This window comes from Alexandromys fortis, unplaced genomic scaffold, assembly GCF_014885135.2.
Source record: "Alexandromys fortis isolate MF-2015 unplaced genomic scaffold, M_Fortis_MF-2015_v1.1 scaffold_172, whole genome shotgun sequence".
NCBI lineage: Eukaryota > Metazoa > Chordata > Mammalia > Rodentia > Cricetidae > Alexandromys > Alexandromys fortis.
Window position 1 is genome coordinate 2,515,537 of NW_026068061.1, and position 10,901 is coordinate 2,526,437.

Here is a 10,901-nt window from a genome sequence, read left to right on the forward strand (position 1 = left end):
GTCGCTCTTCCAACTGTGGCTTTTCTCAGGAAGGCTTTGATTTGGTTGCAGCTGTTCCAAATGCTCGGAATAGCTCAAGAGACTTGAGCCGTGGCAGCTTCAGATGCCAGTTGCATGACCCAACCTACAGCTGCTCCAGATGCTCAGCCGGAATCTGTCCAGACTTCTCCACGGCAGCCGTCCATCTGGCCAGGCAGAAACGCCTCCCCGGGACATGATAGATGGTGTCCATGCATGGCTGCTTGTACGCGCAGTAGTCATCTCACTCTGGGTGAAGGCTGGGAGACCTCCCTTCCTCTTACACTTCAGCCTAAGCCCCCATAACGCCTCTGCGGTTTTTATCACAGGTAGAGCGAGCTGAGCTGGGAACGCAAGCAGCAGATACAGTCCCCTGGGCCGGAAGCTTCAGACGTACCTGACAGTATCAGAGAGTGGGTAGGAGCGGAGACTGTGGGAACCTGAGACTGGGGAGAGACCAAGTATAGGGAGGTAGAAGGTAGAGAGCTGAGGCTGCGGAACGCACATTGCTGAGAAGGGACAAGCCGTGGAGAGCGAAGAAGGGCTACAAAGAGGAGGAGCTGCAAAACCTGACTGCCAGAAGAATTCCAGAGGGCCACTGAGGATCTGAAAAAGAAAAAGTTGAGGCTTTCAACATCTTCAACTCTGAGCCATAACTCTGAGAACTAAGGGATCTGACACCCCCAAGGTCAGAGCTATAACACTAACATCTCAAGAGTTCTATCTCTCTAAACTGGAGCCAAAACAGTACCTTCAAGGTGCCATAGCCCAGGACTGTAACACTGATTGGAAGGGTCCCAACACTCTAAAGCTCAGGGTTGTTGATATCAAGATAATTGATTTTTGCTCCTTTGTGATTTCTTTTTCATTGGAGAAAAAGAACCCTGGGCTGATAGGTGGCATTGATGTTTAAAATTTTCGCTTCTAGACCAGCCCTGACCGCCTTTGACCTCTAGTGAAGGTGGCCTTTGAAATGACTGTAGTTCCATGCTGACATAATTAATCTTTGTCATGTGCGTATCTGGTTCTACCTGTTGCCCTTCCTGTCTGCTTTTGGGTTTCTCTCTTTTTCCACCATTTATGTTGGGAATAGAGCATTTTTATATAACTCTTAAGATATTTCTCTTCTCGGTATATGTATTACTTTAGAGCGTTTTTAGTGGGTACTCTTGAATTTGAAGTATATATTTATAATGAATTCACTTTCAATTAATCAACTATACCCATTCGTAGTCGTAAGAGTACCGTTTAACAATAAAAATATTAGCAATTCCTCTGCCCTGCCCCTTTAACATCATGGTTGTTCATTTTACGTGTATGATGACTGTGTAGTGATATGCTGCCGTTTTTGAATGACAGCTAACTCTTAGACCAATTAAATGTTTAAGAGTAAAACTTCCTTCTCTAAAACTCTTCCTTTCTTTACAAAGATCAGAGTTTTAAACCAATACTATTTTCCTTTGCCTTGCAGAACTTTCATTCTTATGCCTTGAAAGACAAATCTAATAGTAACTTTATACAATTCCGTACGTCTGCGTCCTTTATTTCTCCTTCATTGTTGAAGGATGGCTTTACATTCTGCCAAACTCTTGAGTTGTCAGTCTTTCTCAGTCGGTGATTTAAATATTTTCTTCCTACTCCTTTTCTCGCCTTCGTGTTTTCAAAGGGGAAAATGGCCTTAATTCTCTTTCTGTTAAAACTGGGGGGGGGGGGGGGGGCACGAGTTTCCCCTACATACATGCCTATGTGACTAACACCTGTGAGCCTGGCACTCACGAAGAGGGTGTCAGGTCCCTTGCTTGGGATTGGAGTAGGGACAGTTGTTAGCCTCCACGCGGGTGCTGGGAACCAAGCCTGGGTCCTCTGGAGGAGCAGCCAGTGCTCTTCTCTACTGAGCCCTCTCTCCAGCCCAAAGGATCACATTTTTGTTTCCAGTGCCCTACAGGTAAGGGGTGAAAGAATGGGAGGACTACGCATGCGCATTGCATCAACGCCTGTCTGAAGAAGAATTTAGCCGAGTCACTTACTTTCTTTTGACTTCTTTCAAGGTTTCATCTTTATTGCTCTTTCCCCTGAAGTTTGTGCAGAACATGTCCAGGTGTAGCTTCTGGCAGCATCTATCTTGCATGTTATTCTCTGAACTTCTACAGCTGTGTTTTGGCGTCTTACATAGTTCTTCTTTTCCCACGGTTCGTACATCGCGGTCTTTTCGGTAACCTACACTTCTGTTTTTTTCCCTTCTCTCCTTTAGTTTTAGAAGCTTTTATCAGAAGCCATGCCGGTACACTATGCCCAGTATTAAGGTGAGGAGCTTCTAGAACAGCTGTGTGTATGAGCTGCATCGCCAGTGACTGGGGGGGTTGCCGCCAGCTCCCTTCAGAACTGAGTTTAAGGCTGCTGGAGCCTTAGTCAAAATGGTCACCACAAGTCCCTTCTTCTGCACGGCCAGAGAGGTAGCTCATCTTTTCAATGTCATCAGCCTTTGGAAGGATGTGGAACCACCTTTTACCATCGCGAACAGTTGGGTTAGTCGGTGCACTCGATGTGCTGGCCAGAGGTAGCAATTTCCCCTTTTCCTCGGAGTGATGTTCCTGTCACAACATTCTAGGTCTTCCATGTCTAGGCCGGGCTGACCGGACCCCCTCACCATCCACAACTGCCCGGTTAGTTGGAAACTCGGAACGGGAACGGAAACCCCCAAAAAGTAAAGGTGTGGAAAGGGAACAGAAATGGAATAAGAGGAAAGCTGGGTTAGGAGGGACAAAAAATGAGCACTTCCGGCATAGGTAGACAACATTGGAAAATAACAGAGAAATTAGAGAAACCATGAACACTCGCGAGAGGGTTTGGCGAGAACACTGCTCATTTCTGCTCAGCAGGAGTGGTTGGCGCCGTTGTGTTTTGCTCTATACTTAGCCCCGAAGAAAGCCTCAGAACACAATGGTTAAATAAAGCTTTTGAAAATGAAAAACAGGGACGGGAAACGCAGGGGCGGCTTCCGGGTGCCGCCGCTGCCGCCGCTGCCGCCGCTGTTGCTCCCCGGCCGCCGCCGCCGCCGCCGCCGCCGCCTTGGAACCCGGGCCTGGGGGGCGGTGGGGCCTCGCATGGAGCCCCCGCCCCCCGGAGCTGCCGCCGCCGCCCCCGCCGCGCCACACGCAGGTCCCTCTGGAATGGCGTGAGCACTTCCCTAGCGATGGACCCGTCTGTGACGCTGTGGCAGTTTCTGCTGCAGCTTCTGAGAGAACAAGGAAACGGCCACATCATCTCATGGACCTCACGGGATGGCGGTGAATTTAAGTTGGTGGACGCAGAGGAGGTGGCACGTCTGTGGGGGCTGCGCAAGAACAAGACCAACATGAATTACGACAAGCTCAGCCGGGCGTTGCGGTACTACTACGACAAGAATATCATCCGCAAGGTGAGCGGTCAGAAGTTTGTCTACAAGTTTGTATCCTTCCCAGAGGTTGCAGGGTGCTCCACTGAAGACTGCCCACCCCCGCCTGAGGTGTCTGCAGCCTCGACTGTCGCCATGGCCCCTGCTGCTATCCATCCAGCCCCAGGAACACCCAAGGGTGCAGGAATGGCCGGCCAAGGTGGTTTAGCACGCAGCAGCCGGAACGAATACATGCGCTCGGGCCTCTACTCAACCTTCACAATCCAGTCCCTGCAGCCACAGCCACCACCACCTCTGCATCCTCGGCCAGCCTCAGTGCTCCCCAACACTACCCCTGCAGGAGTACCAGCACCTCCCTCGGGGAGCAGGAGCACCAGTCCGAACCCCATAGAAGCCTGTTTGGAGGCTGAAGAGGCTGGTCTGCCCCTGCAGGTTATCCTGACCCCACCCGAGGCCACAAACCAGAAATCACAGGAAGAGTTGAGTCTGGAGCCAGGTTTCGGCCGTCCACTGCCCCCAGAAGTGAAAGTGGAGGGACCCAGGGAAGAACTGCAAGCAGTGGGGGCTGCGGGCTTTGCTTCAGAAACTGTCAAAACGGAACCAGAAGTCTCACCCTCAGCTCGGCTCCCAGCTGTCATCATGGAAAACACAGCCCAGGTTTGTGGCCTCTCTGCCTCTGCCGCTGAGATCGCCCAACCCCAGAAGGGCCGGAAGCCCCGGGATTTGGAACTTCCACTCAGCCCAAGCCTGCTGGGTAGCCCAGGACCTGAACGGACTCCTGGATCAGGAACAGGCTCTGGTCTGCAGGCACCAGGGCCAGCACTGACGCCATCCCTGCTACCCACACATACCTTGACCCCAGTGATGCTGACACCAAGCTCACTGCCCCCCAGCATTCACTTCTGGAGCACTCTGAGTCCAATTGCACCCCGTAGTCCAGCCAAGCTCTCCTTCCAGTTTCCGTCCAGTGGCAGCGCACAGGTACACATCCCTTCCATCAGCGTGGATGGCCTCTCGACCCCCGTGGTGCTCTCCCCAGGGCCCCAGAAGCCATGACTCCACCACCACCCCCTTTCTGGAGTCCCTCCATCCCTGCTCCTCAACTCTCCAACGAGCCATCTCAAGGAGAAACAGTTCAACTGACAGACTCATGCTCTCTGCTCGTGGTGGGGTGGATATTCCTGGGAAAGAGAGAATCTTTCACTAACTTCCACCCAAAATAGACAACTTCTTTCTTTCTTTCTTTTTGCCAGCCTCCCAGTGGCCGCCTTTACACGTCTCCTACTTGAATGGTAGACGCGGTTTATTTATTTATTTTTTGAAGGCCACTGGGAAGAATCTGGCCTAACCCTTTTAGGAGAGTGGCTAAGACATCTCCCCCATTTTTTCCCCAGTTTTCTCCCTAAAACAAGACAATCAGGGTATGGCTTGAAAAGGACCTTTATTTATTTCTCAGCCTGCCCTTGGGGAGATGAGGGTGCCCTGTCTTTATTTTGCAACCTGGGTTGAAGAGCTAGTTTGTTTTGTTTTATTATTCCTGGCCATATCTGAGTCCAGGAAGCAATTGTATGATTTAATGGTTTGGGAGTGGTAGCCAAGGAAGAATCACACTGTTCACATAGGAATTGCTACCTCCCCAACCTTCTCAGTCAGCTTGTTCTTTCTCAAGTAAGCTTTCAGCCAGGGAGGAATACTCCTCTTGTTCTTCCCCTGAGAAGCCATTCCTTTGTCTCCAAATTCCCTGGGGGCCTGCCTATTACCTCCCAATGGAGGGTTTTTTTGGGGTGGTGGTCCCCGTCTGGGGGGCCCCTCCAGCAAGTACTCCAGGGCTCTCTGTCTCCCATCTTCTTCCATTTTGATAGTATAATCTATTTTTAAATGGGGCTTTTCGATAGGGGAGGGGGAAGCATCCCTTCCTATATATGATGGGTGGGTAGGCGGGTGGGTGGGAAGTAATGGATTTGGAGGCGGTCTTCCTGCCAACCTCAAGTGTTTATTTTTGATACCAAATGTGTATTTTCAGCTCCCTCCCTCCCAGCTCCCCAATTTCCTGCGGGCGGGTGCAAAGGACCCTTTTAAGTGTCCCTGGAGTTGGGAGGGAGGAATGGGGAAAATGAAGCCTATCTTGTATCAATTCTAGGCTGGAAGGAATGGATTCAAAAAACTCCCAGGCTCACCTCCTGTCAGCACTGGCCCAGACCAGGCCTGAAGACCTGGGGGCTGGTGATTTGGGGGACGGTGCTACACTCGTCTCCATTGTTTGTTTTACTTCCCCAAAATGGACCTTTTTTTCTAAGAGTCCCAGAGAATGGGGAATTGTTCTGTAAATATATATTTTTAAAGGTGTTGATGAAAAAAAGAAAAGAAAATGAAAAATAGCCGTGTTGGAAGCTCAGAGCACCCCTGGGGCAGAGGACCTTCCATCTTCCTCAAGCTGGGGCGGCGGTAGAACGATTGTGAAATTCTGCCCTTCTCCCACCACTGGAAATTTAGCCCGGCTCCTTATGAATTACATTGCTTAAGAGCTAGTTCCAGGACAGGAACCAAAAGCTACAGAGAAACCCTGTCTCGAAAATCCAAAAAAAAAAAAAAAAAATACGTTTTTGAGGTGGTTTTATTTGGGGTGACCCACCCTGGGGTTCAGTGGCCTTGTTGCCTTGGCCTAGGATTATCGCTGCAAGCTACCATTTTCCACCGGCTTTATTTTATTGATATTAATATTATTCCATTTCATTAAACTGGGAGGCTACCCCGAGGGTGGCAGAGAAAGCTAACAGATGGGTAGTTGCAGGTTGAGAACTTTGTGAAAAGCCGGAGACACATCTGGACATAAAAGGAGAATGGTGATCATAAGGTTTATTGAGCGCTCTGAGCATCCAAGACATGGCTCTGTAAGCCTACTGAGCGGCATTACTTAATTTCCCCTCATAACAGCCTCAGGAGATACTGTAATAAAACAGATTTAGAAACTAAAGAGAGAAAAATATGAACCTATAAACTATAACCGTGCCATAGCAGGGGCAAACGGCCTTCCCTTGGTGGGCCCCCCTATGTGCAGCAAACAGAGCCCTGCTGTCCTGGGCCCCTCTGTGACTGTTCTTTTCACACAGTGTTCTAAATTCTAAGAAGAGGTGTTTCTATTCCTTCCTCCCTGGAACCATTTTTTTTTTCACATACAAAATTAAGAGTGTTAACAGAGAGACACAGAAGGTGGGGCCTGAAATGATTTTCAAGGAAAAAGTAGTTGGATTCTCTGGCTTTCAGACTTGAAGGCTGTGTCCAGACCAAGAGCTCATGCAGACGTGGGAGTCTTCCGCTTGTGTTTTGACATCGGGCTGTGTGCTGCCCTGAATTGCTGCATGTTTGTGAAGTAGCGGTTCTTCAGACGGTGCCTCATGTGACAGGCTTGATTTCACAAGTAGCTTTTGACTCTAAACTTTGACTTTAAAAAAAATCACATTTATTTATTAATTCTGTGTGTGTGTGCGCGCGTGCGAGTGCCTGCGCCTGCATGTTTGTGTGTGGGTGTCTGTTGTCTCTGTGAGTCTCTGTGTGTACGGATGCATGTGTGTAAGAGTCAGAGGACAAGCTGCTTCTCTTCCCACCATGTGGATCCTGAGAATGGTACTCAGGTTATCACGTTTGGTGGCAAGTACATTGATGCACTGAGCCATCTCCCTGTCCCCTTTGACTCCATCCATTTTGGGGACAGAGAATAGGTCTGCACCCAAGTGGCCCTATGAATGCCACTTTATGTCCGACAGCAACCACATGGTATAAATTGATCAACGACTTATTCCTGGGAATAGGAAGGATACCACCCTATAAACATCAGGGTGAACTGGTAGTGTAGAACATATGGTTTCATTAAGAAAACTAGGCCATGGGCTGGAGAGGTGGCTCAGAGGTTAAGAGCACAGGCTGTTCTTCCAAAGGTCCTGAGTTCAATTCCCAGCAACTACAAGGTGGTTTACAACCATCTGTAATGAGATCTGGTACCCTCCATGCCAGAAAACTGCATATATAATAAATAAATAAATAAATAAATAAATAAATAAATAAATCTTTTTCTTTTTTAAAAAAAAGAAAACTAGGCCTGAGAATTTATTGAACACATCAGACCAGAAGAAGGTTGTAATTCTCTCATTTAGACTCAATAAAGACCCCAGTGTGAAAGACCCCTGGTGTGGGGAAACTCTGGTTCAAGTCTCGGGATAATACAACTCCCGCCCCCGGAACTCATGAGAGACCATCTTTGCTGCAATCACAGGAGGTGCATCAAGGCTAGTGGGCACCACGTGATTACTAAGCCTTGGTTTCCCCATTTTCAAAAGAGGAACAGCAATGCTCAAAATTATAGAAGGTATTAGGACATAAAAAGCACTAAGCAGCAACCTCCTCGCCCATAGTCTGTAGGTTCATGCATTAAAGAATGTAAAAAGTCTTCATTTTGGAAGGCAAATGAGAGTTGTGCATTAGAGAAACAAAATGATGTACTACGTGTGGACGGATGCGCTTATGAGCACACACACTCTTGCTTGGTGCTTCCTCATTTCACGATCCTAGGAAAGGCAGAGAAGGTGATGCTTAGGGATCGGTTGCAGTTTTTATGTGATTACTTATCCAAAGGTGGAGGAGGGGACTATGTTTTAAGATCTAGCAAAAGTAGGATCAGCCATCTGGTCAGAAGCCACATCACTGACACTAGTGAGAGAAAGTCGTCTAAGTAATACACAGTAAGTTGTTTTGCTTGCAAGAAACAATGGATGTATTAAGCCAGGCAAGATTCCTACAGGGAAACAGATGGGAGCAATGAACATCTCCAGACTGCAGTCTTCTTGAATGGCACCATGCACCAGGTGAATCCAGTTGCCCAGAGAAGAGCAACAGAAATTGCATGGTAATTGCTGTTCTTCGCAGACACCAGACCTGCAGGATCAGAAGCGGGTGAGATGGAGTGACGGCGTCCAAAGGAAATGCCAGGAAAGCACTTATTCCGTCCCTTCTCCACATGCCAGAACTACCCAGAACACAGGGAGACTGTAGAGATCCGTGACTTCCATTCCCCCTCCTCCACGCAGAACCAAGAATATCCCTTCAGAGCTATAAGGGTCTAAAATTTCTCCCTTTGAACTCAGAACATCTATACCATCAATCGCTTCCATAAATATTCTTTGAATTTCTTATTTTCTGTTCTTTAATCCGTACTCTTGCACATGTCCGTGATGGTTTCTCTTTTGTCTGTATATTGCTCAGGTAGGCTTGAGGACTGCGACGTGTGTCTTCAAACAGCCCACGATAAGACACTCTCTACTATATTTTTGCCCACGCCTCATATACTTCCTTTCTCCCTGTGTTTTCCTTCTCTTATCCTTAGCCCCTCTTCTTTTAATTTCCAAATTATAACTTTCCACTGTCTTAAAAATCTCCAAAGCCCGTGGGTACTAACAACATCCCTGCATTCTTTTCCCAGATACTTTAATGTCCTCTCTTTTCTTTTGTAAACACCATCCTATTCTTATCCTTACTCTCATCCACCTCACTTCTCTCCCACATATGACCTTAGTGATGAGAGTCTGAGTACACACCACTATGCCTGCCTCTTGTCCTCCAGTGTTGACCCAAGCCTTCAAGAACAAGGGTCCTTAATGGCAATGTGTCAAGGGGAAGAACCAGGGATGAAAAACAAAGACAACAAAGAGAAGCTGGGACTGGCCGGTTTTGCACAAGCTGATGACTTCTCTCGAGCAGGATTAATAAGGAGCACAGTTCCTTACATACTGTTTGCAGGAGGAAAATGTCCAAGGCCGGCAGAGAGCTAAATCAATGTTGGCAAAGAGAACACAGGATGCCTGGGACACGGCTGCCATAGGACTGATAACCAGAGGGAAGAATCGGGTCTCCAGAAACCACAACCTTGACTCCTTCAAGGCTCTGGATCCAGTCCCAGCTTAGTTCTGGTCTTGGAAAAGGACACAGGACCACCTTTTTCTTTGTTCTCTCATCAGGCTTTCTGAGAAAGCCTTGCATCAGTCTGGCTCTCAACAAGCGTTTACTGAAGTCAAATGGTAACTATTAATTGGCTAGTAGGATACTCACGTGGTGGGACCATCCAGCCAGTAGTAATTGCTCCCACAGCTAATATTCTAGGACACCCTGAGCACCTGGATGGAGAAACTATTTTCTGAACCAAGCCAGCTCAACTCTAGAACAGCCAAGTCCCATGTGAACATTGCGAATAGTTCAACTGAAAGAATGTAGCTAGAAGAAAAGAAAAGAAAACAAACAAAAATAAATAAGTTCTGGTGTCGTAATACATAAGAAACACAGACAGAACACAGAGAAAAACAGTGCCTCCAACATCTGCTAATCTTACTGTCATGGCCTCCAGTGAGAGAAAGATGAAATTTTGGAGAACGTAAAAGAATGGCTATAAGTATGTGCAAGGAAAACAAAGAAGAAACTAAATTCCTGATCCAGACCACAAGCCAAAGGCTGGCTGAAATCAGGAAGGTGATGTAAGGCGTGAAAGGGGAATTCAATGAAGAGATAGAAGGAATGAAGAAAAACCTATCTCGTGCTGGAAATAAAATATGAATTTTCTGGGGTATCACCCAGAGAGGGCTACTCAGACACAGGTTTAAGCCAATATAAAATTTTTCTTAGCCAGCCAGTGACTGCATTGGGTGCTTGCAGTCCCGGTGTATCCCTGAGCCTTTCTTGGTGTGAGTTTTTAACCACAAAATATCCTGGGCTGACATGCTTTTTTTTTTTTTTTTTTTGAGATAGGATTTCTCTGTGTAGTTTTGGTGACTATCCTGGAACTAGCTCTTGTGGACCAGGCTGGTCTCGAACTCACCTGCCTCTGTCCTGAGTGTGCTGGGATTAAAGGCGTGTATCACCACGGCCTGGCTGTGCTTACCCATGGAATTAACAATGTGGGATTTCTCTGTTATGTTAAATCACATGATTGATAAGGGAAATGGATATTAAACCAGATTGTTTGTAACACTTCTATTTCCGATGGTGATTTTCTATGAATATGTATTCTTTCTATATTCCTGACAAGTACTGCATTTTAAACACCATGCGCTACAGTGGTGAGATGGCTAAGTAGGAAGGGATGCGTTGTGGAAGCCAATAAGCAGTGCTTCTCTGCAGCTCCTGCATCAGCTCCTGCCTCAGCTCCTGCATGCCTCTAGGTTCCTGCCATTTCAGTTCCTGTCCTAACCTCCTCCCCTCCTCCCGTCCTCCCGTGACAAATAGGAATAGCAATGCAGAAAGAAAAATAAGTCAGATAAACCCTTTCCTCTCCAAGTTACTTTTACCATGGTGTTTCATCACAACAGTACTAACCTTAACTAAGACAAAGAGCAAATATAAAATAATAAGAAGGCATGAGTGTGAATACTAAAATAAATGAGATGCAAGAAAAAAACCAAAATCTATAAATTATGGGCATATAAAAAGTAAGAGGTAGCCTGGTCTG

General features: G+C 47.3%; 1 protein-coding gene across 1 annotated transcript; it reads left to right on the plus strand.

Annotated features, from left to right (window-relative positions):
• Positions 1-1,736: 1,736 nt before the first annotated feature.
• On the plus strand, positions 1,737-10,181 carry LOC126487478 (ETS domain-containing protein Elk-1-like). Its single transcript, XM_050120259.1, has one exon. The coding sequence runs from the start codon at positions 3,212-3,214 to the stop codon at positions 4,466-4,468; it is 1,257 nt and encodes a 418-aa protein (XP_049976216.1). The 5' UTR covers positions 1,737-3,211; the 3' UTR covers positions 4,469-10,181.
• The last annotated feature ends 720 nt before the right edge of the window (positions 10,182-10,901 follow it).